A 27,164-nucleotide genomic window follows, 5' to 3' on the forward strand; every position below is an offset into this window, starting at 1 on the left:
CAACACTGTTGTCATATTGCTGACTACTATCTGCCGCTACATTGTTCTCAATTTACTGTTCTTCAACATACTTTTGCATACGTACATGCAAAGGATGACAAAACAACCTAACTATATCAAACAGATGATTTATTAACAGAAAGCGACGGCACATGTTCATGACATCACGGACACACTGGACGCCAATGCATGGACATCAGTCATGGCATGTTTGGCGTGTTATGGAGGGAGGGACATGGTCGAGGTAGGGGTGGGGTGGCTCGTGCTCACTTAGAAAACAGGAAGGATGCGATGACGGCGATGACTCCAGTGACCACTGAGAAGGCAATAGATTCAGCACCTGGAACAGCAGGTTATCACATCAAGTTGATTTGATTCCTGAATTGAAATGATGTGGATAATCCCGATATGACCCAATATGGAAGATTTATTCTTTAGAGAGTGACAATGAAATTCAGGCGGTTTAACCGGAATGATAATGAGATGAATATGAAGAGATAGAAGGGTAAATATGAACCGATAGAAGGGTAAATATGAACTGATGGAATGGTGAATATGAATAGATAGAGGGTGAATATGAATATGTAGAAGGGTGAATATGAATATGAAGAAGGGTGAATATGAACAGATAGAAGGGTGAATATGAATAGGTAGAAGGGTATATATGAACTGACAGAGCGGTAAGCGTAAACAGATACATTGTCAGCTATGAACATTACAGTAGTGAATATGAATCGATCGGGATAAAGGGTGACTATTAATAGAGTGCGTATGTTGACTTTTGCCTTCGTTAAATAGCAAAGGATCGAACCAACTCTCGACATGGAACTGAGGCGACATAGACGAAAGGGCCGTCCGTACCATTTATTTATTTATTTATTTATTTATTTATTTATTTATTTATTTATTTATTTCTTTCTTTCTTTCTTTCTTTCTTTCTTTCTTTCTTTCTTTCTTTCTTTCTTTCTTTCATTCATTCATTCATTCATTCATTCATTCATTCATTTCTTTCTTTCTTTCTTTCTTTATTTGGGAGAAGAGTATTAATATGATCGGACCGATGGAGGGGTGTATATATGAGCACATTTATGAACATTTTTCATGCAATCATGATTATATACAGACAGAAGGATGAATATGTACAGATAGGATGGAAATACAGCTTCACGACATAGAAATGTGAATATGCAGATATAGAGGTGTGAATAGGAAGCGACAGATAGAAATGTGCATACGAAGCGACAGATAGAAATGTGAATACGTACAGATAGAAGGGTGAATACGTACAGACAGAAGGGTGAATACATACAGATAGAAGGGTGAATATGTACAGACAGAAGGGTGAATACGTACAGATAGAAGGGTGAATACGTACAGATAGAAGGGTGAATATGTACAGACAGAAGGGTGAATACGTACAGACAGAAGGGTGAATACGTACAGATAGAAGGGTGAATACGTACAGATAGACGGGTGAATACGTACAGAGAGAAGGCTGAATACATACAAATAGAAGGGTGAATACGTACAGACAGAAGGGTGAATACGTACGGATAGAAGGGTGAATACGTACAGATAGAAGGGTGAATACGTACAGATAGAAAGGTGAATACGTACAGATAGACGGGTGACTATGTTCAGATAGAAGGGTGACTATGTTCAGATAGAAGGGTGAGAATGAAAATATAGGTATCTGGATCCGAAGCGATAAATAGATGAATACGAACAAATATAACGGTAAATATGAAGGGTGACTATGAACAGATAGAGAGTGAATATGAACAGGCAGAGGGGTGAGTATGATTTTATGGGAAATGCATAAGGCGATGCATATATGGCCTAAGCCTGAAGTAACTTTCCTTAAAACAAATGCTTGAAACAAGGAGCCTTAGAACACAGGCGATTTTTGTTTCGTTTGCAATACTCAGTTTTGAACTGCAGACTGTTTACATACGTACCGCAGACAGCGCTGTAGATGACGGAGGCTGGTTCGTAAGTGCTGTAGAGGCTAAGTCGATTTGCATCTTCTGTGCCATCTGTTGCGCACTTATTGTACTCAGTTAGAATACAAGTCTTGTACACAAGAGCTGTCCTGGAACAAGTAACAGTGACTTCTGTCAAAACTGTCTGTTACAAAACAAAACGGCTAACGCCATGAACTTCCATGGCAAACTGATTCTCTTTTGCCTTTGTCACTAAAACTGAATGCTAGTCATACAGACCCTGAAACAAACATATCAAAGAAGCCCATGCTTTCCTTAGTATGTGGTAAGCCTAGAAAATGAAAAAGATCTCTTGCGTTCCTTTTCATTTTATTTTATGATTGTAATTTAGGAACCGCTTTTTTCTGTAGAATATGTTCATTTTCAGAGTCTAGATGTTTGTCTAATAAATGCACAATTAACCTTATACCTGTAATGCCATCTAATCATTTTCGGAGATCAGTGTTCGTAGAACCACGGCTCTAATTATTGATGCATTGAGGGAAATTGTAAATGATTCAGGTATCAGACTTTTACCCACGAGGAGGGGTGTGGTGCTGATTCAGAAGCATTATAGGGGCGTGCCGGGTTTGAACCCAGGAACATAGGTTCCTGGTGTGACAAAGGGCCACAACTCTGCCCAACGAAAAGCCGTGTCTGTGGCGACTGGACCGCTCTTGTCCCCTCTTGGTGGAGACATCACAGAGACATTTTGTCCATTACTTGTTCACACGGGCTGTGTTTGTAAAATAGACCATTTCGACCCAGCATAATTTAATTTTTTTTTAAATATAATAAAAGTTATCAACTTACGGGCAATCGGTACCAGCAGTACATACTGGAGACGCTGAACATGCGGCGTCACCCTTGGAGATGAGCACAGCTACAACAGACAAATAACGACACACATTATCCCAGCAAAATGGTGTCGTGCCGGGAAGGCTAAAAATTATTTTTCAGATGTCCCGGGAAGGCTAATATTTATATTTCGGATTTCCCGGGAGAGCTAACTTCCAAGGAAGTAAGGAAGTACCACCAAAGCTAAAGATACGGTTCCGTCCGGAAGCATAATCCATGTCCGGAGTAGAATCTTGGCTACTCGGTTACATCAGACCAATCTTTAAGAATATATGTTAGTCAGGCCTTGATACTGTTTGGAGAAATGGTTTCAGGATTGTAATGATTAAAGTAAGATAAGCAGCAAATTTTTTAAGATAATTTACAATATGTATCAACAAATTAAATCCTGTTGAAAACATAGTGATTGTGCTTCACTACTCTTCCGCTGTAAGTACAGCCATGGTAAAACATCGCGTTTGTAGCAGATCTTTGTTATAACACGTGGGTTATGTTGATAGATTGGGTGTAAGGGTAGCCTAGTGGTTAAAGCATGCGTCATGCCGCGATGTTTTACCATGGCTGTACTTTGGGAAGATTCGACTGACGCATATACAGTCCCTGAACCGCAATATTTCCACTTCTTTCCAGCCCCTACTGCAATTCTAATGAGTGAGTGAGCGACTTTAGTTTTGCGCTGCTTTTAGCAATATTCCAGCAATATCACGACGAGGGAAGCCAGAAATGGGCTTCACACATTGTACCCATGTGGGAATCGAACCCGGGTATTCGGCGTGACGAGCGAACGCTTTAACCACTACCCTAAAAGAAGGAAGTCAATATTTCCTCAGGTTCTGAATCTCCCATCTCACTGGGGCTGCTTTTCAATTTAATGGATTTATTTGTTTCTAAAAAATTGTATCATGTCATCGTATCCCAATTGCGTAGATCGATGCTCATGCTATGCTGCTGATCACTTGATTGTCTGGTCCAGACTCGATTATTTACAGACCATCGCCATATAGCCGGAATATTGCCGAACGCAGCGTTAAATAGCAAACAAACCAGTATAAGGTGGAAATGATAAGCGCAGTAACTTACCCAGTAGACAAAGGACGAGAACACACTTCATGGTTATTGTGGCGGTGGTTGGATCAGTCCCTAGTCAGTATCGGAGCAGAGTGACCATGTGTCGGGGTTTCGAGATTTTATACACATGTGGCATCACATTTGTTTGGTGTTGCCATGGTTGCCTATAAAGTGCATCAAAACAACGGGTGTTACTGGTATTTGAAATACCCCGAGTAAACACTGGTGTCAAGGCAGTTAACAATGATGAATAACGTTGTGTTGGCAATATTTAGTTTGACCTTCGACAATGTACGCTAGTGAGTAGAGCAATTTGTAAGAAAAATCCACTCTCAGGAACTTTCTTTTTATGAAGTGCACGATCCCACTTGGACGGGGGTAATAGTGTTGGTGAAGGGGTGTGGGATCCCTATTTGGACAGTTATGACTGGGTGGGCTGACAGTCTAAAGGTGTGAGGGACATGTGAAGTTTTATGCATACGGTTAAGGATCATCGTTCCATTAGGCTCTCAAATATTCTTCACGGTGTTGCCGCTACTAGTTTATTTACCTTTCACCCTGTGCACTAAAAAGACCCCGATGGTATATGACCTGATTGGGATACACTAATACGTTCATAAGTCCGGAATACAGGAGTCAAAACGTGTGGCGTTATCAAGGGCTAGTAACAGTTCAAGTTGGTTTCTGTTCATCCACCTGAGAGAGTTCATATCTATATTATGTATAGTTGGAATATATTTTTAGCCTTTCAGCCTTTCGGCCACCAGATTCGTTTAGGAATTTCTAATAGATTAAATCAAGCTTTCTGTCAAATCTGATGCTTGTCGTAAGATGCGACTAACTGGATTGGGTGGTCAGACTCGCTGGCTTGGTTGACACATGTCATCGGTTCCCAATTGCGCAGGTCGATGCTCCTGCTGTTGATCACTGGATTGTCTGGTCCAGACTCGATAATTTACTGACCGTAGCCATATGGCTGGAATATTGCTGAGTGCGGCGTAAAACTAAACTCATTTACTCACCTAAACTACATAATTTTGACACATTTTGTAAACGTACTGAAATTGGTATTTCTAGTAATCGAAATGAAACGACATCGATTATGTTGCGATGTGGCGTGATGCTTAGACGATATGATGAACTTATCTTATAGTCGTGTTTTAATTAAATGGGTATATGTTGTCTTAGTTGTACGTTGATTTGTCGGGATCACATTACAAAAATAAACACCCACTTTTTGAGGTTAGTTGGTTTATGATTTAAGTCTTGTTTCAAGTGGTTATAAGTGTCACCCATAAGCTAACGAACAGGATGTAACAAATATACTATATAATAATTGGAAAGGGACCTAGTACTGAACCTTGATGTACTCCAGCTGCCGAATATTTCAGATATACATAGATGTATCGCTTTACATATTGCTTCCGTCTTGAAATGTAAAATTATATCAGTGAGTGAATAATTGTCATCCACACCCTAACGAACTGAATGTAACAAATATACTATAAAATAATGAAGAAGGGACCTAGTACTGAACCTCGTCGATTTTCTCCAGCTGCAGAATATTTCAGATATACATAGATATATCGCTATACATATTGCTTCCGTCGACAAACGTAAAAATATATCAGTGAGTGTAAGTGTCCAAGGGTATATAATAAGCTGGCTCTATGCCTAATACCATCTAAGACATCGAAGAATATCTCTCGCTTCCTGCATTCAAAGGCGTAATTTTGCGTGTTGTCGCTTGCATCTTCAAGCTTGCAGCGTTTTAAAGTTTCGTATAGTTCCTCGTCAAATATGACTGTTCATGCTCAGGTCAATGGAACCATGCCTTCTGTGTGTCAGACAAAGAAATTAGTGCTTCGTCCGGTAAACATGAAGGTATTCAAGTTGACATTGGTATGTTTGTACTGATACAGTGGAGATATTCCCGTAGAGCACAACATGTTGTTGTAATCATGTTCTAATGAGTTTGAACATGGCAGTATTAAAGCTGTTGATAGGACCCATACATTACTATCACCAGGGACACTTCACGAAGGGACGTTTCGATATACATGTATAGTCCGTTTGGCTCAAAAGCGGACTAATAACCATAAAATACTCAATGAAACGCTGATCATAATCAAAGCATCATACCCACTCTGTGAAGTTTTTTGCAGAATTTTTGTCCTAAAAATAAAAAAGTTGTTTAACAATCTATCATTAAAATATTGACACAGTTCACTATTTGTTACGAGGGAGGAGTGCAGAGAAAGGGACAGCCAGGTGTTCGAGAACGGATGGAGACGGCACAGCACAGGTTAATGAATAAATAACTTCTGTCTGTGAACGTGCTTCTCGAACACCTGGCTGTCCCTTTCTTTGAGCCAAACGGACTGTAGCTATTGACTTTGGTGGGGGTAGTGTTCATGTAAGCATGTCAGCAGACCGTTAACCCTCGTTGGACATGTGACATCTTCAATGAACCACTAGGGTTTGTGTTATAACAGGAGCTGGACATTGGGCTGTAACTTAAAAGCACAATGTGTAAAAAACATTTACAAGAAGAAGTTGTCATCAATGAAGTCGTATGCTTCACTTTTGACTCACCAACGTCTAGTAAGCCGATCAAACAGTTAGTACAATGTGTAGATGTATAACATTAGGCTCAGGGCACAGGTCAGTAGTACTGTGATGTAGTAGTACTAATACTTCGTGTAGATATTCCAAGATGTTATGACACTTAACTTAACCTCACATCACGAACTATGAAGGATCTTTTTACTAATGTCAGCTCTCATTTAATTATTGCATTTTTAAAAGAATTAGATTTGTTAAACGATTTGTAAATAGATAAATATTTCATTATTGGAAGTTTGCATTAGTAACTCAGATTGTTAGTGGCTGTATCCTCAAGGGGGGTTAAAGTACTGTAAAAGTATTGTCCTCCTGAGAGGGTACGTAAGTCCCAAAACATTTGAAGTAAAATTCTAATGTTCCACTTTTTTAATCGTAGTATTCTTGTCATTTTAATTTGTGGCTTAATTTGCTTACAATTGCCAGCGGCTGAAGGGATGGTGTGAATCCAACTAGGGTCCATGTAGGTAGCTAAGGTACTGTAAGTCCCCATGGTCCCTAGTATGGTGATCTACCTTCAGTTGTTGGCGATCTCTATCCATTTTTAATATTGTAATGTCCAAATAGTACTAATAGTTTTAACTTTCTAAACTAGTTTTAATTCAAATTGTGATATTCTAGTTGTTTTACTGTCCTTCGTCGGCAGGTTTTTATAATATCTATATATATTCTATTTCAATGTCAAATGTTCTCGTCACGATATGGCTGAAATATTGCCGATGTGACGTTAAATAATAACTCACTCACTCACTTAACTTAACCTTTTTCAACATTGAATACTTGATTACGGTGTTAGAACCTACACGGAAACGTTGATCCCACTGTAATAAAAAAGTTGTTTATCCATATATTGTTATCATTACTCACTGTTTGAAAATATGGAAAATGGTTCATGGAATCGGGAGCGTAATGTAGAAACGGTTTCTAACTTATTACATTTCTTTTCCCAGAATCCTTGCAAATCCCAATATTATTATATTGAGAGAAGTGATGAGACGAAATGAACAGGGTTCAACCATGTGATGCTTGATAACGGTGGTAGAAGCCTAGAACCTCCACAGAATCGTCGCTAACACTGTAATAAAGTAGTCCTTCATCCATATATTATTATCCTTCTAATCGCCCCTCAAAGACGTTACATGTTATTAAATGCAACAATGGTATTTTAACAACTTTTGTGAACAACCCCGTTCTTGTCACAAATCAATATATTTGTGTATTGTCGAATTTATAACTCTAATGAAATATATTCTAAAACAATGACAACTAATCAAATGCGGTAGAATTACAGAAATATGTTTAAAAGCTTGTTTTTACTGTGGTTTGTATTTGTGACAGAGCTATTTGTATGTGCATAGCACAGGCTTTACCTAATTTTGAAACACACTATTGCGAATAGTAGCACAGATCCCGCAAGCATTTGCAGTTGGAAGATATACTACCGGGCACAAAACGTATAAACCTGAAAATGTGATTTGGTTGGAACAATTCAAACGCTATCAAAGCGCTGCTAGGTTGAAACCAGTGTAAACCTCGGGTCACAAATTCAACAATTAATAATTTATTTGTTTCACTTTAAGCAAGGATGCCCCTTTGTTAGCAAGAATTAAAAATAGGAAATGTAATAGGGGGTGGCAATTTTATGAAACGGACATGTATTTTAACAAACCTCATCGTGATTAGGAAATACAAACATACGAAGACTAACATTTACGTTTGTGTGACGAGTGCTTAGATAGAAGTGGTATTTTACTCCGCATCTATTACTAATCCACCTCTAGAGTGAGTGAGTGAGTTTAGTTTGACGCTGCACTCAGCAATACTCCAGCTGTATGGCGGCGGTCTGTAAATAATCGAGTCTGGACCAGACAATCCAGTGATCAACAGCATGAGCATCGATCTGCGCAATTGGGAACCGATGACATGTGTCAACCAAAACCAAGTCAGCGAGCTTGGCCACCCGATCCCGTTAGTCGCCTCTTACGACAAGCATGGGTTACTGAAGATCAATATTCTAACCCGGACCTTCACGGGTGAATGAATGAATGAATGAATGAATGAATGAATGAAATTTATGGCCTTCATTAGGACGGAGAGTACATACATGGATATAATATTAAACATATTTACATATTCAAGCATAGTCTCTGACATAGCCTCAACTTCACAGATACAGCAGGGCTTTGAGGTTCCATGAGCTAAAGCTTTTGGCTGTAATGTCAATAAATACATCCCACTCATTCAGTGACATGTTTTCAGTGGTTAAGAGTTGGTGTTTTACGATATCACCACATTCGGTGTCACAGAGTAGGCACATCTCATCCATAACAGGCAATACACAAAGTTTAACTAGACTGTACACATGTCTGGTTGAGATGGGGTACAGTTTCCACATCCCCCGCCGTCTATATGGGGCTGGAGCATCGTGAATGTTGGCAAAACGGCTCATTTCTGGTGTCTGAGTGAGCGGCATTTGCTTCTGCTACTTTTCTGTTTATAGTTCTACTCCATTCCAGTTTGCACGGAAAGTTACCAGTCTTAATAAATTCTACGCCAAATCTTGTCACATTCTATAGGACTTATAAAGCCAGCCTTTAAGCCGACATCCTTCAGGGAATATAACAGTTTTCTGGCTTTTGCACAGGAACGCTCTGTTCGTTCGGCTTGTTGAGTCTTACTTATAAGGGATCCAGCATATATGGTATTATTACACACGAGGTCAACGTATTGGTAGTTGCATACTGATCTCGTACGTCACACGAGTGTCGTATCGCGGTGACCTGTGTCGTAATGACTTGAGCTGAGATTGTAACGATTTGATTGGATAACCGATGACCTCTCAATATGGTCGCATTAAGACGTAACTATTTTTTCATTCATGAATCGTGAATTCATTCATTCTACAACTTAAATGCATTGTGGGAATGCAAACATTGCGAACGTTGCCGTGTCGCTGTTTAATTGTGAGTCGAACTGAGACATTATATCCGTCGAAAAACATAAACACAATGTTTCCAACAGTGATGTTAGCCGAATGAAGCAACTGGAAACCAAGAAACGAGGTGCTACGGAATAGTTTACTGTAGGAAGCTGTACGAGGCGATGACAACTGACTTGCATCGTGACGTCGGTTACCAAGGCAGTGACGTCATTACAGTGTGACGTCATGCAAATATTGTACTACAGTACAAAACTCTTCCGCAACCTCTTTATGAAACCGGTTTCGGTTTGAAACCAAAAACATAACAAAAATACGCTATTTTGTCAATTTAATGCATGTAAGACGTGGGTAATAAATACAATACCACACTCGGTCTCATCACATACGAATTATACGAAACTCGTGACCTTCCTATGTCATCTGACCTCGCTTTCGCTCGGTCAGATGTCATAGGAAGGACACTCGTTTTCGTATAATTCGTATGTAATGAGACCTCGTGTAGTATTATCTATTTACTCGCTGTTGGAAGAACACTTTCACCAATTCTAAAACACACGTTTTTGTCAACTGAATGACCACCTTTGGATATCATCACACAGCTTTTATCTGCATGGTACGTAACGCGCCATTTAATATGACCTGTAGTCTATTTGGCTGAAGACTGAGCAGTGTTGTGTCGTCTGCTAGTTGAGTAATTGGGATATGATTGTGTCGAATGACGAGGCCTTTATCCAGCTCCGTGATCAAGCTCCGTCATTATTGTACACAAGGAACATGAAGGCAGAGAGTACTCTCCCTTGTCCTACACCTTGCTCTATGTTGAATGTCCGGCTCGTACATCCGTTATGAAGTATTCATGCACATAAGTGTTCATAGCTGTGGTTCACAAGGTGCCAGGCACCGCCTTGTGTTCCAAGTTCAAACAGTTTCACTAGTAGACCATTATGCAAATTCGATCAAAATGCTTTGTCGTTGTCGAGCAGTGCAGTTTTTCCATTTGATCCTCCCTGTGTATACTGGGATATTATTTTTCTCACGATGAAGGTTGACACTGCAGCGCCGTATCCTTTTCGAAAACCGCATTGAAGTCTATCTGGGAAATCTATCTGGACACTCTTCAGATAATGTTCAATACGATTCAAAAGTATCAAAGTTATTCCTCTGTAATTCAAGGGGTCGAACTTCACTTTATTGTTGCCTTTATATTGAGGGATGATTGTACCAGTCCTGAAATTCGAGTATAACAAAGCAGTGGAATAAGTTCGTGAGGTGTTTGAGAAACAGAATCCTTCCATTTGTAATGTGTTCATTTGTTATGCGGTCTGGCCCTGGAGATTTTCTTAATTTCAACTGTCAAACGACACCATTTATCTCTTGACATATATACTAGTAGTTTTCTTGTAGTGTAGGCTCACTCTCCTGTTTATTCATTGCTGATCTGAGTTCTTTTCCATTATCTGTTTCATCTTGGAAATTTTTGTCAAATTCGTGTCTCTCCAAGGGAGATAATAGGTTAGTATGGTAGTCAGGACTGAGTCTACATATTGATGAGGGTCTATATGCTGTTTGTCATTTAATGGACTTGCGCCGGTACACAAATCATGTGTTGATAGGAACAGTGGCCGTCCGATCCTTGACTTCACACCCAAGAGAAGGGCAGGGTAATGTCTTGACTCTCCCTGGAGCCACGGAACGGCAATACGTTAGGTAACCGTTATAGGGCCCCTTGGCGCTCCAATTCACAGCTACTCCATCAGGGAGAGAGGACTCTAAGCCCGGCAACGGACTCTCAGTCGTGCTAAACTGTAAGCTGTTATAATTTCGGTTGACGTATTGACGGTGTTCAGATGTTCACAATGAACATTTCCCATGTGTCTTGTGTCACATGAGCACAAACTAATCAAACATTATTTGAACACCTTCATACCTCTATGTCAGTTATTGTAATTGGATGTAAGTAAAGTAGACTGTTACCCAGACTGCAGAGTTATTGCCCTTTGTTCTACCAAAGCACTAATTTAACACATATGGCACATTGACACACCATGAACATTGTCCATGCATGTGACACACTGTGCCACTATCTGAATTGTCCATATATATGACAAATTGCGGTACTATAAGCACATAACAGACATTGTGCCACTATCAGTATTGTTTGTACATATAACACAATGTGACTTTAAAATAATTGTCCACATATATGACATGTTGTGACGTCACTATTAGTATTGTTTGTACATATAACACATTGTGAAATTAAAATAATTGCCCACATATATGACACGTTGTGTCACTATTAGTATTGTTTATATGAAACACTATAAACATTAGTCAATATTGTAACAATATAGCGAAAGGGTTAGAGCAACTAGGATATACATGGCTTTTTCTTCAGGCACACCTATTCCAGAAACACTGCTTCAAGTTTAGTGCGATGTGTCAAAACTAGGAAGAAAAATTAATCAACATGTGATCAATCGGTCGACAAGAAAGTCGCCATTAGTAACACGAACGTCTGTAGGTTTAAACGTCACGTTAAACCTGTATTGTTTATGCGTATACGGTAGGGGCGGATGTATTCATATTCAGCTTACGTTAACCATGCCACTGTCAAATATGCTGGTACACTCAGACAGGGTGTGATACCCAGGAATGGCATAAGCAAGTTATTTCCGGGAGTTGATTTTTCGCAGTATTTGACAACACGTAACAGGTAAAATAATATGCGAGGAGTGAGAGTACCTTGAAAGACATGGGGAAATGATAAACTGAATATAACTGTGTGTGCTGTGCGTCCATTGAAAAAGGCCGATGGTTAGGGTAGTGGTTAAAACGTTCGTTCTAAAGGACTGAGTGTGATCATGTGCATGACATCATTGGAATGTCTTCGTAACGATTAGCTATAGAAATAGTAGACAAAAAATCGTCTTATCTAACCCATGTAATCAATACTGTGATACATATCATGTAATAAATACTGTGGCCAAGTAATGCTTTGAAAAGGGTATGTGGTGTGTATGTTGGATGATGTTTTAGAGATATAAACGCTTATAAGTATGTAAGAAGGCAAACTGAGCACGGGTTTGTGGGCAAGAGTTAGTGAGTGAGTGAGTTAGTGAGTACGTGCGCTGATTTGCTGAGTGAGTGAGTATAGTGAGTGAGTTAGGCAGCAATGTCATGGTGGACTACAGCAGAGTGAGTGAGTGAGTTAAGATTTACAGTCACACCGGCAATACTTCAGCCATATCGTGACTAAGGAGGACAGCGAAAGCGATTCACATATGACGTCCGAGCGCTTTAACTACTAGGCTTGTACTAAGGACCTCATGTTTGGGTTTACTGATGTATTTCTACTGGAAACATGGATGTTTTCACTTCATCCAAACATGAAGAACTCCATCCTACGTCACTATCATACCTTTTACAGAAATTATATCTACCACCATTGAATGATCGGAATTTGGGGAAGTTGAGTTGACAGTACTTGACGTTATTTTGTTAATTAAAGTTGACTATTTCAAGTGAAACATACATGTAAAAGATATCTAGAAGACAAGAGGGTACCCGAAATGTGTCTGAATTATTTGTTTATGGCAGTTTAGATCAGCATCATTTAGAAACAAACTACTGATATTTCCCCATAGGTATGATAATAGGGAGAAGGAGTGCATCAATGCCTACATTCACACATTGAAACTGTATAGCAAATAATGCAATGCACAATGAATAATACATGCAATGCATGAGTTAAGAAATGACAAACATGCAAAACAAAAATCGCTTGTCAAACTGGATATTTTTATCAGAGATCAGTGCCTAAACACAACATCACGAAAGAAGAAAACACTCACTGTTTCTAACAGCAGTATGTCTGTAAAAAGAACAATGTTTCACTTTGGCAGCTCGGCATGAGAATATACAATATTTCCTTCAACATTGTTTCACACAGCAACAAGACAGGAGAAAAATACAATGTTTCATGTGGTAACATAGCTGACGAAACACACATTGTTTCATACTGTAAATGTAGCAGGAGAAATATACAACATGTGGTAACATGACATAGCATGTTGCAAAGTAAAAGGAGAAAAACACAATGTTTCATGTGGCAGCGTTCCACGAGATACACCATGTTTTCTACAGCAGCTTAACAAACGAAAACCACACATTTTTTACACAGAGGCATAAAAGTAGAAGAACATATTATTTTCTACAGCTTGCTTAACAAACGAAATCCATACATTTTTACACAGAGGCATAAAAGTAGAAAAACATATTATTTTCTACAGCTGATTAACAAACGAAAGCCACACATTTTTTATACAGAGGCATAAAAGTAGAAAAACATATTATTTTCTACAGCTGATTAACAAACAAAAGGATACATTTTTTGAACAGAGGCATAAAAGTAGAAAAACATATTATTTTCTACAGCAGCTTAACAAACGAAAAGGATACATTTTTTGTACAGAGGCATAAAAGTAGAAAAACATTTATTTTCTACAGCAGCTTAACAAACGAAAAGGATACATTTTTAGTACAGAGGCATAAACGTAGAAAAACATATTATTTTCTACAGCAGCTTAACAAACGAAAACAACACATTTTTTGCTACAGCAGCATAAGAGTAAAAACATTGTTTTCCTACTGTAACCTACTGGGCAGCTCGGAAGAAGAGTAAAAATGTTTTCTTGCAACAGCATGACAGAATAGAAACACATTGTGTACAACGGCTAATCAGAGTGAGTGAGTGAGTGAGTTTGGTTTTACGCCGCTTTCAGCAATATTCCAGCAATATTACGGTGGGGGACACCAGAAAAAGTCACGATAAAAAGGCAAACGTTGTGTTTAATTTTGTCATTCGTTTTAGTCTGGAAAAGAGGAAATCATCATGCCATTACTGAGTGCAACCAAAAGAAACGTCGCCATAGGCCACCTTGAAACTGGGACGTTGCAGTCTGCAGTTGCCCGACATTTCAACGTGCATCAGAGCATCATATCTCGCCTTTGGGATCGTTTCCTGCAGACCAATTTCGCCGAAGCCCACCCAAGCCAAGGACCGCTACATCCGGGTTGCTCACTTGCATCATAGTCTTGAGAAATGAAACTTTGCTCCTAATTGCTTTTGATGGGTCGACAGATTCGAAGATGGGTGCGGGTGTGGGGTGCGATATCGTGCACATAAAGATCTGATTTAGTAGTGGTTCAGGGCAATTTGACAAATCGGTACATCGACGAAGTCTTGCATGCCACATGCTTCCGATTATGGACCAATAGAGGGAGTTGTTCCGGCATGACAACGCTACTTCACATACATACCGCTTCCTTGACAATTCTAACGTCAATGTCTTGCCATGGCCTTCCCGATCACCAGATCTAATAAGATAGAACACCTATGGGATGAACTCGATCGACGTATACGTCAACGTCAAAACACGCCTCAGACGTCCACAAGTAGCTATTGCATTGCAGGAAGAGAAGGGAAGAAATGCACAAGAGTGACTTCGTCGAATTATACAGTTTGTGCCGAGACGGCGCCAAACAGTAATTGCTGCCAATGGTGACCATACAAAGTACTGACCTTGACGCCATCTTGTGGACTCGAGTTAACAGAAACACAACAGTACAGGCTGCTGTTGTGTTGGCGAACTCTTTGTCTATAGACGTGTGAATTATCACCTTCTTTACCGTTGAAATTACTTGAAATAATTCCTCTTAGATGGAATTGTTAAGAATCCATGTTGACATCCTGTGTTTCTGGGCGTGTTTCGGATCTGCGTGGACTTTCACAATTACTGAGATAGCCACTTGAAGAAGAGGAAGTTAGTGAGACAGGAGACACTCTTCCTATAGATCCTCCACCACAGGAAACGTCATTTGTGAAACTATCCTTGTCATATTCTGATTCTGATGCCGTCGAACTTTGTCTCTGTAATGGAATCGGCAATTATGGTTATCAGCATTTTCCCAGAGATACAGTGGGGAGCTTCGCGCCGTGATAAACATTGGACATAAACGCAGGTATGACAAGAATGAGTGCTATTCAAAACAACAGTGACCATTATTCTGCCTCCAGTGAGAGACCAAACTGTATGGGAACCAAACTATTCAATTCATTTACGTGTTTTAGAAAACTTTGAAAAATAGAAATTCATAAAAATAGTGAATAAGTGAGTCTAGTTTAGTTATATGCTGTTTTTAGCAACATTCCAGCAATATCATGGCGGGGAACACCAGAAATGGGCTTCACACATCGTACCCATGTGGGGAATCGAACTCGCGATTTCAGCGTGACGATCGGACGCTTTAACCTTCAGGCTACACCACCGCCCCTAGAAATTCATATAGGTTAGTGTAAAAGAACAAGGTTATTATCAAAAACCTACCTTGATCGGGACATCTGGCGCACCTAAAACAAAAATAAGTAAATAAAATGGTTATATTCTTTTACTGCCACCTTAAGCTATCTTTCATTATATAAATGCACCTGATCTTTAGTTATATTAATGTACCGAAATACAACTTTTTATTTGGATCATACATCGTAATACCTAGAGACACGTGTAAGAAGCTAAGTACTTTGGTAAATTGAACCATATTGGCTAATGATCAAACATTAATGACATTATCATAAATCGGTCATGGTCGAGACCCAGTTGTCGAAGACACTGAAGCTCGTAGTGCAGAGTTGCTGTTGAGCAAACTGAGCAATGGGTATCTATCTGGAATTGTATCCTGTCCACTTGCAAACAATACTGCCATTAAATATTGAAACATAACTGTAGAATTACAAGGAATGAGAATGAGAAGCCGTAGTATGTTATCATTAACAATAAATGGACAAAATTGCCCCCGTAGCATGTTGGACGTTTGGAGGCAAATATCACATAGCTTCATCCGCCGCCATGAACACAACGAGATCGTATTGTTTAAACGTGGTAATGTGCCTTGATGTAGGTATACTTTAATACTTACATTTTCTCACTTCAGTGTCCTCGGCACTTGGTAGAAAGGAAGGAGGTTGCAGTGATAATTGGGTTGCAGTCGTAACTGTTGTTAAGCCTGAACTTCTTTTAACCCCTGGTTCATTCAGTCGTTTATGGCTAACGAGGGTGATTCCCTGTAATAATAGAAGTTATTAAAATACGTTTCTGGTCTAGCACTGGTGACAGGATATAGGTAATCGGACTAGTAAGCAATAGCGATCTTAATCAAATAATATGACCTCAACAAGAAACATTTTTTCCTTAACAGCACAAAAAAATCTGGAAATGAAACTAAAGGTTTTGATTGAGTTGTTTTCTAATACATACGCATTGGTTATAAATAAATGTTAAAAATGAACAATGAACAATAAATATAAATTGTATAATTAGGCACTATTCTGCAATACATGACCTCGTTTTGTTGTGAAAAAAGAGTTACAAACTATACATCTTCATAGGGGAAAATTAAAGACAAGACATACTCCGTCATCTTGATACAGCTCCCCAGATGGTAATTCCTCTATGGTTATAGTTGACAAATTCGGCATCGACAGGATCTGTCGATCTGGAAAGAAATTATTATGGCATGGACTTCGTGAATATGCATATGACCATGGATACAGATGTATGAAAAAAGATAATGTCTTATTGAGACTTGGTTATTTTCAGGCTGTCGTGATTAAGATGTGGGTGAAGTGTGTGAAACAACAACAAAGCCACCCAGTTTGTACAGTATAAGGGACGTAGACTTGGCTCAATTATTCTAAAATAATCGTTGCAATATAGAATACAGTTATGGCTAAAACTGAGGAACTAACTTTAAAACGGGTCACAAACAGGAAAAGATATAATTTCAACATCCGATATTTTCTAATTTCTGGCGTAAAGACTCCCAGAATGAATTGGAATACTGTGAATATTTCAAAGTTCTATCTCATATGGTTTAAAAGTAAAGAAAAATACACATTTAGGAACGTTGTCTTCTTTTTTTATGAAGATAAGCATAAGGCATTTGGCACCTTCCATTGGAATACTCCTGTCTGGCATAATTACTTACCTCAAGACAAATATGTGTAAGAAGCTAGGTACTTCCTTAAATCGAACCATATTGGCTAATGATCAAACAATAATGACATTATCATAAATCGATCATGGTCGTGACCCAGTTGTCATAAACACAGTAATTGGTAGTGCAGAGTTGCTGTTGAACAAACTGAGCATTAGTATCCATCTGAAGTTATATCCTGTCTACTTGCAAACAAAAGTGCCATTAAATATTGAAACATTACTGTAGAAATAAAAGGAATGAGAACGAGTAGCCTGGATATGTTATCATTTACACTAAATGGAGACAATTGCCCCCGTAGCATGTTGGACATTTGGAGGCAAATATCACACAGCTTCATCCGCTGTCATGAACACAACGAGGTCGTATTGCTTAAACGTGGTAATATGCCTTGATGTAGGTATTCTTTAATACTTACATTTTTTCAATTCAGGCTCCTCGGCACTTGGTAAAGATGGAGGAGGTTGCAGTGATAATTGGGTTGCAGTCGTTACTGTTGTTAAGCCTGAACTTCTTTTGACCCCTGGTTCATTCAGTCGTTTATGGGTAACGAGGGTGATTCCCTGTAATAATAGAAGTTATTAAAAGACGTTTCTGGTCTAGCACAGCCGACAGGATATAGGTAATCGGACTAGTAAGCAATAGCCATCTTAATCAATAATATGACCTCAACAAGAAACATTTTCTCATTAACAGCACAAAAGAATCTGGAAATGAAACTACAGGTTTTCATTGAGTTATTTTCTAGTACAAATTAACGCATGGGTTATAAATAAATATAAATAATAAACAAAGAACAATAAATATAAATTGTATAATTGGGCACTTTTCTACAATACATGACCTCGTTTTGTTGTGAAAAAAGAGTAACAAACTATACATCTTCATAAGGGAACATTTAAGACAAAACATACTCCGTCATCTTGATACAGCTCCCCAGATGGTAATTCCTCTGTGGTTATAGTTGACAAATTCGGCATCGACTGGGACTGCCGATCTAGAAAGAAAATATTTTGGCATGCGCTTCGTGAATATGCATATAACCATGGATACACTTATCTTGTTGAGACTTGGTTATTTTAAGCCTTTCGTGATTAAGATGTGGGTGAATTGAAACAAGTAAATCACCAAATTAGACTTGGCTCCAATATTCTAAAATAATCGTTGCAATAAGCCATGGCTAAAATTAAAGCGAGCTAACTCATAAGCAGGAAAAGATATGACTTTAGCATTCGATATTTTCTTAATTTCAGGGGTAAAGACTCCCAGCATGAATTTGAATTCTGAGATTATTTCAAAGAGATGTATCGTGTGGTTTAAAAGAAAAATACAAATTGCGGAACGTTGTCTTCATTCAGCTTCCATTGGAATACTCCTATAGTCCTGTCTGGTATTTACTTAGGTCATTGTTTGATTGGTATTTATGCTGTCTAAAGGGTCGTATCATAAATAAAAAATGTAAGTGGTGACATGGTACATTTTCCCGCTACCATGTATGTTTAGGCAATGACGTGTGGATACTGCACAATTAAGTTGAACTATTATTTTGAACTATTATATATTACTTACCCAATTCAACAGGCCCTTGAGATATCTAAAAAGATAAAAACTTTTAAAATAAGACATGTTAAGAGTGGGTTGGGTCTGATCACCTTTACTAGCATGTAGACTTCAAGCTGTGAGAACACTGTAAAAGATATAGGTTCTATACATTTACAACTTTACAACATTTACACCAGGCTATGCTTGTGAAACCATGAGCATACATATGATTCTACCTATCAAAGATAGGGCGAACGTGATATTCTAACCTTTTCTCAAGTGGATGTTGGTATGGCTACATTACTGCAAAACAAATATCGACCAAGGCAACATGTGCGCCTAAGATTATAGCACCTTGCTATGTAACCCAGTTTGTTGTACTTGCAATGTAAATGCACTTTCATTGTTATCCGCCGGTACACCATTCATGCACCTTACTACTTACTTTCACAGTAGCTCTCTTTCCGAACAATCGTTGAAGGAAAGACTTATTGGAATGACTCTTCTTAGGTTTCTTCACAGGTTTGGAATCTGTTGCATCAAAATAAACACACTGCTTGTTAACTTGATATTTACAGAATATATAATGCACAGGACGTCAATACATCAACGCAACATATTTGAAGATTAAAACAACGGTAACAATTAAGCATCGTTGGAGATTATCCGCTACAAAAGAACTTCATGTTTGACTCTCACAAGTTAATGTTAACGTTGGAATGGTGCAAAATTGTACCTGTATTTTTCAGGAGGAAAAGGAAAAACCCCTTCAAATACACAGTAAATCTGATACACCCTCATCGGTATGAAATACTATTAATATAATAGTTGTCTCAGTTTCATATTGGTTGTGCCCATGGCCAAAAGAGCAAGTTTATTATTTTATCAAAACTGCAAATTGTGGCCATGGACGATGCATTTACACTTAATAATCACCCAATTACATAATCATTGATTTAAACGTACATTCATATGTTGCAATTATTATTGTCCGTTTAAACCTTGAAATGCACACTAAATCTGATACACTTTTAATAGCATATGATGTCATAACAGTTACTTCTGTTTTCATTTACTTGTTTCGATCCAAAGAATGCCTAGAGAACAAGTTTAATATTTTAGGAATACTAAACGGTGAACAATGAACACATCTTTTGCACTTTATTGCTATATCACTATATTGCAATGATTAATGTAAACGTTCACATGTTTTCTGATGTTCATATTGCAAAGCCAGCATTAGAACCTACATCCCTGATATGATGCAGAAGAAGTGGGACACTCAAGTGGGTATCAATAAATTACATGAAATAAAATCTTATATCGGTTATACTCACTTGGGTTGTCAGCCCAGATTTGCAGAGGCCATCATACGACGATATCGTATTGGCCACACAAGATATACTCATGAATACCTATTGAAAGGTGAGGATCCTCCGTTTTGTATCCCTTGTGATGAAAGAATCACAGTCAAACATGTCCTGCTTGACTGTGTTGAATATTCCATCACAAGGGATAATTATTTCAAATCACGAACAATGAAGGATCTTTTTAATAATATAAGTTATCATTTAATAGTTGATTTTTGAAAAGAATTAGATTTGTTGACTGATCTGTAAATAGCTAAATATTTTATTGTTGGTAGTTTAGATTAGTAACTGAGATTGTTAGTGGCTGTACCCTCAAAGGGGGTTGAAGTAGCGTGAAATTATTGTCCTCCTGAGAGGGTACGTAAGTCCCAACACATTTAAAATACATTTAAACTTGCCACCTTTTTAATCGTAGAATATGTGTGCTTTTAATTTATTGCTAGATTTGTCGTCCATCACCAATGGCTGAAGGGAACCCAACTAGGGTCCATGCAGGTAGCAAAGGTACTGTAAGTCCCCATGGTTCCTAGTATGGTGATCTCCCTTCAGTTGTTGGCGATCTATAGCCTATTTTTATCTTGTGCTGTCCCCTATAGTTGAAATGTTTTAGATTTAATTACTAGTTTTAAATTCGAATCTGTGATAATCTACTTATTTTACTGCCCTTCGTTGACAGGTTTTTTACAGTTTACCATTACTTACTAGGTATAAAATTGATTGTTCTCGTCACGATATGGCTGAAATATTGCAGATGTGACGTTAAATTTTGCCTCACTCACTGACTCACTCTGATGTTCATATACACTTATTTTCTTATTATTGAATGCTTACCTGATTTTGAAGATGAAATGATGCAAATATGTCCGCCACTCTTTTTATTCCCTTTGATATGACTCATTTTCGCAGCAAAAATGTGTTCATACTTCTCACAATCAATATCAGTTCCAGTTTTGAAGACGTCTAAATTCGGATGTTTGTTCCTGTATCAGATAGATTGTATTCAGTAAGATGACATCAGAACTATTATTTGAATTCAGAGCCTGCAACATTTATGTGTTTATGCTCATACAAAACACATCAGGTGAATCATTGTCTAAATAAATAATGGTGGTGATATGTTTATTTAAGACATTGTGATGACGACGGTATTTACCTGTGAGCCTCCAATGCTTCATTATGACCAGTGTGTTGTACATGAATAGCTGTCTTGCCTCTTCTGGATATCCTGCTCGCTATTTCAAGTGCTAAGATGTCCTTCTGTCCTTTAGCTGTATGCATGGAGGTGGTACTTTTCATGTCTATGAACTCTGATAAAAATTCAAATTCGCTGAGGTTCAAGAAGCATGACCCTTTTCCACTGGCACCATACGCAGACGGCGTGTAAACAATTGCTGCCTGGGTAACTGCAACTGACTTCAGAATTGCTTTGACAGCTGCATCCCGTTTGTCCTGATCCATGGAGATTGAGCTGGGATGGAAAAACATTGTCTGTTTCTCCATCTCAGGAAGACAAGAGCTAAGATTGGTCCCTTCTTCAATGACACCTCTAACAACACTGATGTCATTCAGAAATGTTCTCAGAGCTTCCGTCACACCTCGGGCAACAAAGTTGTTATACATATCAAGTCTCCTGGCCATGTCTGTTTGATGTTTGACAAAACTAAGTACCAAAACGGCTTCGTTGCTGCTAAACACCAACGCATCACAGATGAGCCTTCTAGGAATTTTTATTCTTTCATTGTGTATGTTTAAAGTGACGGCAAATGTACTTCCTAAATACACAAAGACGTCTTTGAAGTCAAGACTCTTCAACTGTTCCAAAATCTTTGGATGTTGGTTTGCTACAAACTGTTCCATTGACTTGGGAAAAAATCTGATTTTGCCTGTGTGAATGCAAAAACAAATTATTATTGTCACCACACCATGAACGCCTTGAAATCAACGTCTGGCTTTTATATCGTTTATCTTGTGCAAGGGAAATTAAAACAGAAAAACATATGCTTACAGCAACCAGAATAAATACGTTAACTTGGCCTCTCCCAACAAAGGCAAACCAAGACCTTGAAAAATGAAAAGTGAATAATGATTTACCGAGTGGCATCCTACTAACCCGCGAAATGTGAGTGTAGGACCTTGGGGAGTAGATATGAGTCTTAGTATATTTTAGTACCGATTTTGTATCGACATACAATAATTTCTTCTGGGTAAGGCGGAAAACAAACGTGTTTAAGGCTATGAAACTGATCCATCACATGCCACATGGAGATGTTTTGTTCTGACTTCTGAAATACTTAAGATTGCATTGCGTGGAAGTGACAAGCGTCTGGTGTAACCTCATTCTAGAAATAGACACACACCTGAATATAATTTATTTATGTTAAATGCTCACCGTCTGTCCTTTTGAGGCCATTGAAATATGTTTCAAGTTCCTTGATGGCATCAAGGTTGAAAGAACCGTACAGCTGTTTGACCTCTGAAGTCTCCTTGACTGCAATTACAAACCAACCAGATAACATTTAAATAGCTACAGTACAGTATTAAGTTGTATCTAGTCATTACTTTTAAGATCGTATGCTTTACATACACATCATGCAGAACATGGAATAATTAGGCTTAACATACTGTCATCAACTGTTGAACATGTATTAATTAAATTAATGTGGAACGCAAACGTTAGAAAGTAATCACCCTCGCTGAAACCACAATGACACATTGTGTTGTCATGAACGAGACATCTGCAAAATGAGGTGTGTGCCATTTTTAAAATTGTAAACTGTAACGCAATAGAGAAGTTCAAACAGATGTACCTTTCAAGAAAGTATATTTAGGTTCTTGTCCATGCATGCCGCTACAACCGTCTACATCATCTGAAGTGGAACTCATATATTCCAACTCGCACGGGGAGTACGTTATATCGGCATCAGATAATGAGGACAAACTTGAATCACTTTCATCAGACGACATTGTACAGAACGAGATATAAAGCACGTTTCAACCGTAATTTACACAATGTATTTTCGACACAGGACCATCAGTCTTTCGCACCATTCACTGAAGGTCATTTTTGTTATGTCGTTGGACACGACGTTGTAGGCTTCAGGTCCATTGTCATAAAATAGTATTCCAGGAACAAAACGTACAGCTATCTCCAGCACTTTGTTGTCACTGTCACTCAATGGGTGCAGATGGATTTGAATGAGGTTTTCGCAAGAACTTCCTGTCTGAGCTGCACCATCCCTACTAAGAATCACAACACTCTCTAACTTTTTTTCAAATTCTTCTTTCAGTTTGTCTTCTTTTCCTTGGAATTCAATTCCTTTGACTGTTGGATTTGAAGACGTTTTTGCCTCGGCAACTCCCGTGTAGTAAGATCCACCCTCGTACAGTTTGGAAAATGAGCTCAGATAGTATTTAAAACGTTGGGTATTCCATATAAAGTCAGCAAGTTCAGATTCTTTTCCATCTTCGAGAAGACATCCTTGATCTTCTGGAAATGATTTCAGCTGTAAACTGCGACTCTCGAATAATGCATTGCTTGCGATTCCTCGAAGTTTAGTTTGTGACGTTTTGTCAGATTTTCCAAGAAGAGTAAGGAGTTCAAAAAAGTACGGGTCCACGACTTCGTGATCAGATCCTACCTTTGTGTTTGGTTCTACTGTTGCAACGCCGGTGCCTGCACTAACAGTAAGGACAATGATGTTGACGTATTTCTCAAACTTGGGGTATTCTCTTAACCATTTTCGCTTGTAGACATCAGTGTAGAGGGACCCGTCACCAATCAAAGATTTTAGACTTCTATCTGCAAATTCATCAAATGCTGATAAGTTGAATTTTGTATCTTTTCTGTCACAGAGGTGAATAAGAACGCATCCGCCCTTGGAATTACGGAGAGCCGAGACGATTTTCTGAAATATTCCTAAAATGTTCCGTTTTCGATTTCGTTTTGCTTTGTTGGCATCGTTTTTGGATTTCTTCAATTTTCCAGATTGTATCAGCACTTCTGCACTTATGTGGATGTATTTAATGTTTGGCTCTTGTATTGTTCGTTCAAATACTCTGTACGCCTCGAAGAAGTCTAAAACAAGAATATGGTAAAAAACATGGTAAAGATAATTTATCTATTCACCATCATTCAGATACATATTTTGACATATGGATAATACTCATGGGTTGATCGACCATTACATCTATGGTCGATTGTCGAGACTTACACTTAGTGGAATCATAGTTTCAACATTATGATTAAAATAATTATTATTGCCTTACAATTTCATTGGATTTTACTGGACAAAAAACTAAGATTATTTTTATTTATGACAAGACTGTCGGAACAGATACAGGGGATTGTAACGAAAAAAAATGGCATCGAGTATTATGTTATCGATGACGGGGTCTTAGCACTATATAAAAGGAAAGGGGTGTAACGAGGTCAACACATCAGGGCGCAGTTGTTTTACGTTAGAAGCTTCTGTGTTAACACAGTCCTAAATGTACCAAATGGGCACTTTTTTAAAGTAGGAATCAAAGAAAACCAATTTGTCGAAAACCCATGGATATTAATATATGGTTTGTTACATGTATGTGCTAACATTTAGTAAAAGCAATATTTCTGGCAGATAGGATAGAAGGAGAACTTACTGGAGCCTGTCTGTGTGCATTCCATCATCAGCTAATGTAACGCCACGCATGTTAACTGCAGTCTGATATGAAACACAAATAAAAACATGAAGTTTACATACCGTCCATTCAATCATTCAACCAACCAACCAAGCAAACAATCAAACAAACCAGCCAAACAACTAACCATCCATGCATCCATTCATTCATTCAGTCAGTCATTCGCACATTCGTTCACAACTCATTGACACACACATTCACTTACATCCATACATACACGCATCCATATACATACATGCGTGCACACGCATACATACATACGTATGTACATACATACGTACATGCACGCATACATACATACATACATACATAAATCACATACACACATACATACATACATACATACATACACACATACATACATACATACGCATACACGCATACATACATACACGCATACACGCATACATACATACATACATACATACATACATACATACATACATACATACATACATACACATACATACATACATACATACATACATACATACATACATACATACACGCATACATACATACACACACACATACATACATACATACACGCATACATACATACATACATACATACATACATACATACGCATGCACATACATACACGCATACATACATACATACATACATACATACATACATACATACATACATACATACATACATACATACATACATACATACATACATACATACATACACGCATACATACATACATACATACATACATACATACATACATACATACATACATACGCATACATACATACATACATACATACATACATACATACATACATACATACATACATACATACATACATACATGCATACATACATACACACATACATACATACATACATACATACATACATACATACATACATACATACATACATACATACACATACATACATACATACATACATACATACATACATACATACATACATACAATACTGCGCGCGTTTGTTTTCTTGAATCTCTGTGAGTCCAAATCACCCGGTAGGTCTTTACATGACAAAAAAGCTTATTCTAATTTGTCAAGATAGTGTTTCAGTTTTGAAGTGTACCTGTACGCATACATCGATCGAGCCTCTGTTATCTGTGTTTGCACCAGTGACCCCAACAACGCAGAGTTGTTTATCCTTCTGTTGACAGGCATAGTACAATTGTATATCAACCTGATCATTTATTAGGCCCAGCACTTAGGTATGCACTTGATATTTTGTTAAAAATTTGCTAACCTGCTCCACGATATTTGAACGTTTATATACACTCACCAACATTGAAAACGCACTCATTCCACAGTCAGAAAGGATCAAACACATGTGGGGTCAAATCGAAAAGTCAATATCGCGTGTGACCGCTATCTGCATTGACATATGCAGTGCAACGTCTCCTCATTGAGTCAATAAGCGTCAGAATAGAGTTCTGGAGGATGGCATTCCACTTCTGCAGTAGCGCAGCCTCAAGTTCCCGGATGTTTCGCATCTGTTGTCGCCGCGAAATACTTTGACCAGTTTCGTCCCACAAGTGCCCAATGGGGGATACATGTGGACACAGTGTTGGCCAATGAATTACCGGGATGTGTTGCTGGGCCAGATACTGCATGGAAAGTCTAGCTGTGTGTGCCCGTGTGTTGTCCTTTTGAAAAGTATGGACATCTTGGTGGTGATTGAAGAATAATACGACGTAATTCTCAAGAATCTGGTCACGGCAGTAAAGGGCATAAACTCTCCCTCGACAGACATGAAGTGCAGTGCTGTGATTGTAACTTATTCACCCCAGACCATGACACTCCCACCACCCAACGGTCTGTCTTAACCACACACTCATCAGCATAACGTTTACCACGGCGACGCCAAACACGAAAGCAGCCGTCAGCATCACGTACATGAAAGCGTTGACTCATCGGTGACTACCACACTGTCGTAACTGGCGTTTGGGTGTTAGTAAACCCTACCACAGTTACCTATTAATTATGGTCGTTCCACATTGTTCGGGGAGATGGTAGCTCTGGCAGGGCAGGGCAGGTTCGTACCACACG

The 27,164-nt window shown here is 38.5% G+C and overlaps 1 protein-coding gene and 1 long non-coding RNA gene across 4 annotated transcripts; both read right to left on the minus strand.

The window, feature by feature from the left end:
- Positions 1-230: 230 nt before the first annotated feature.
- LOC124283627 lies at positions 231-2,860 on the minus strand. The gene is made up of 3 exons (XR_006900368.1): positions 2,796-2,860; positions 1,959-2,092; positions 231-340 (listed from the first exon to the last, which is right to left on the minus strand). It is a non-coding gene; the product is annotated as an uncharacterized LOC124283627 (long non-coding RNA).
- Positions 2,861-13,276: 10,416 nt separating this feature from the next.
- LOC124283628 lies at positions 13,277-25,176 on the minus strand. Of its 3 annotated transcripts, none has more exons than XM_046719617.1 (13): positions 25,077-25,176; positions 23,246-24,513; positions 22,828-22,926; positions 21,592-21,841; positions 21,270-21,418; positions 19,514-19,599; positions 19,096-19,120; positions 18,441-18,523; positions 17,945-18,089; positions 16,943-17,025; positions 16,450-16,594; positions 15,861-15,883; positions 13,277-15,403 (listed from the first exon to the last, which is right to left on the minus strand). In XM_046719617.1, exons 2-13 carry the CDS (start codon positions 23,400-23,402, stop codon positions 15,203-15,205), a joined length of 1,446 nt encoding a protein of 481 aa, XP_046575573.1. In that variant the 5' UTR covers positions 23,403-24,513; positions 25,077-25,176; the 3' UTR covers positions 13,277-15,202. The 3 variants fall into 3 exon arrangements, with proteins under 3 accessions (XP_046575573.1, XP_046575571.1, XP_046575572.1); XM_046719615.1 differs by having other exon boundaries at positions 21,592-22,321; XM_046719616.1 differs by lacking the exons at positions 16,943-17,025; positions 17,945-18,089 and having other exon boundaries at positions 21,592-22,321.
- Positions 25,177-27,164: the final 1,988 nt, after the last annotated feature.

The sequence above is a fragment of the Haliotis rubra genome, unplaced genomic scaffold (assembly GCF_003918875.1).
Source record: "Haliotis rubra isolate DU_JTF1 unplaced genomic scaffold, ASM391887v1 Scf319, whole genome shotgun sequence".
Taxonomy (NCBI): domain Eukaryota; kingdom Metazoa; phylum Mollusca; class Gastropoda; order Lepetellida; family Haliotidae; genus Haliotis; species Haliotis rubra.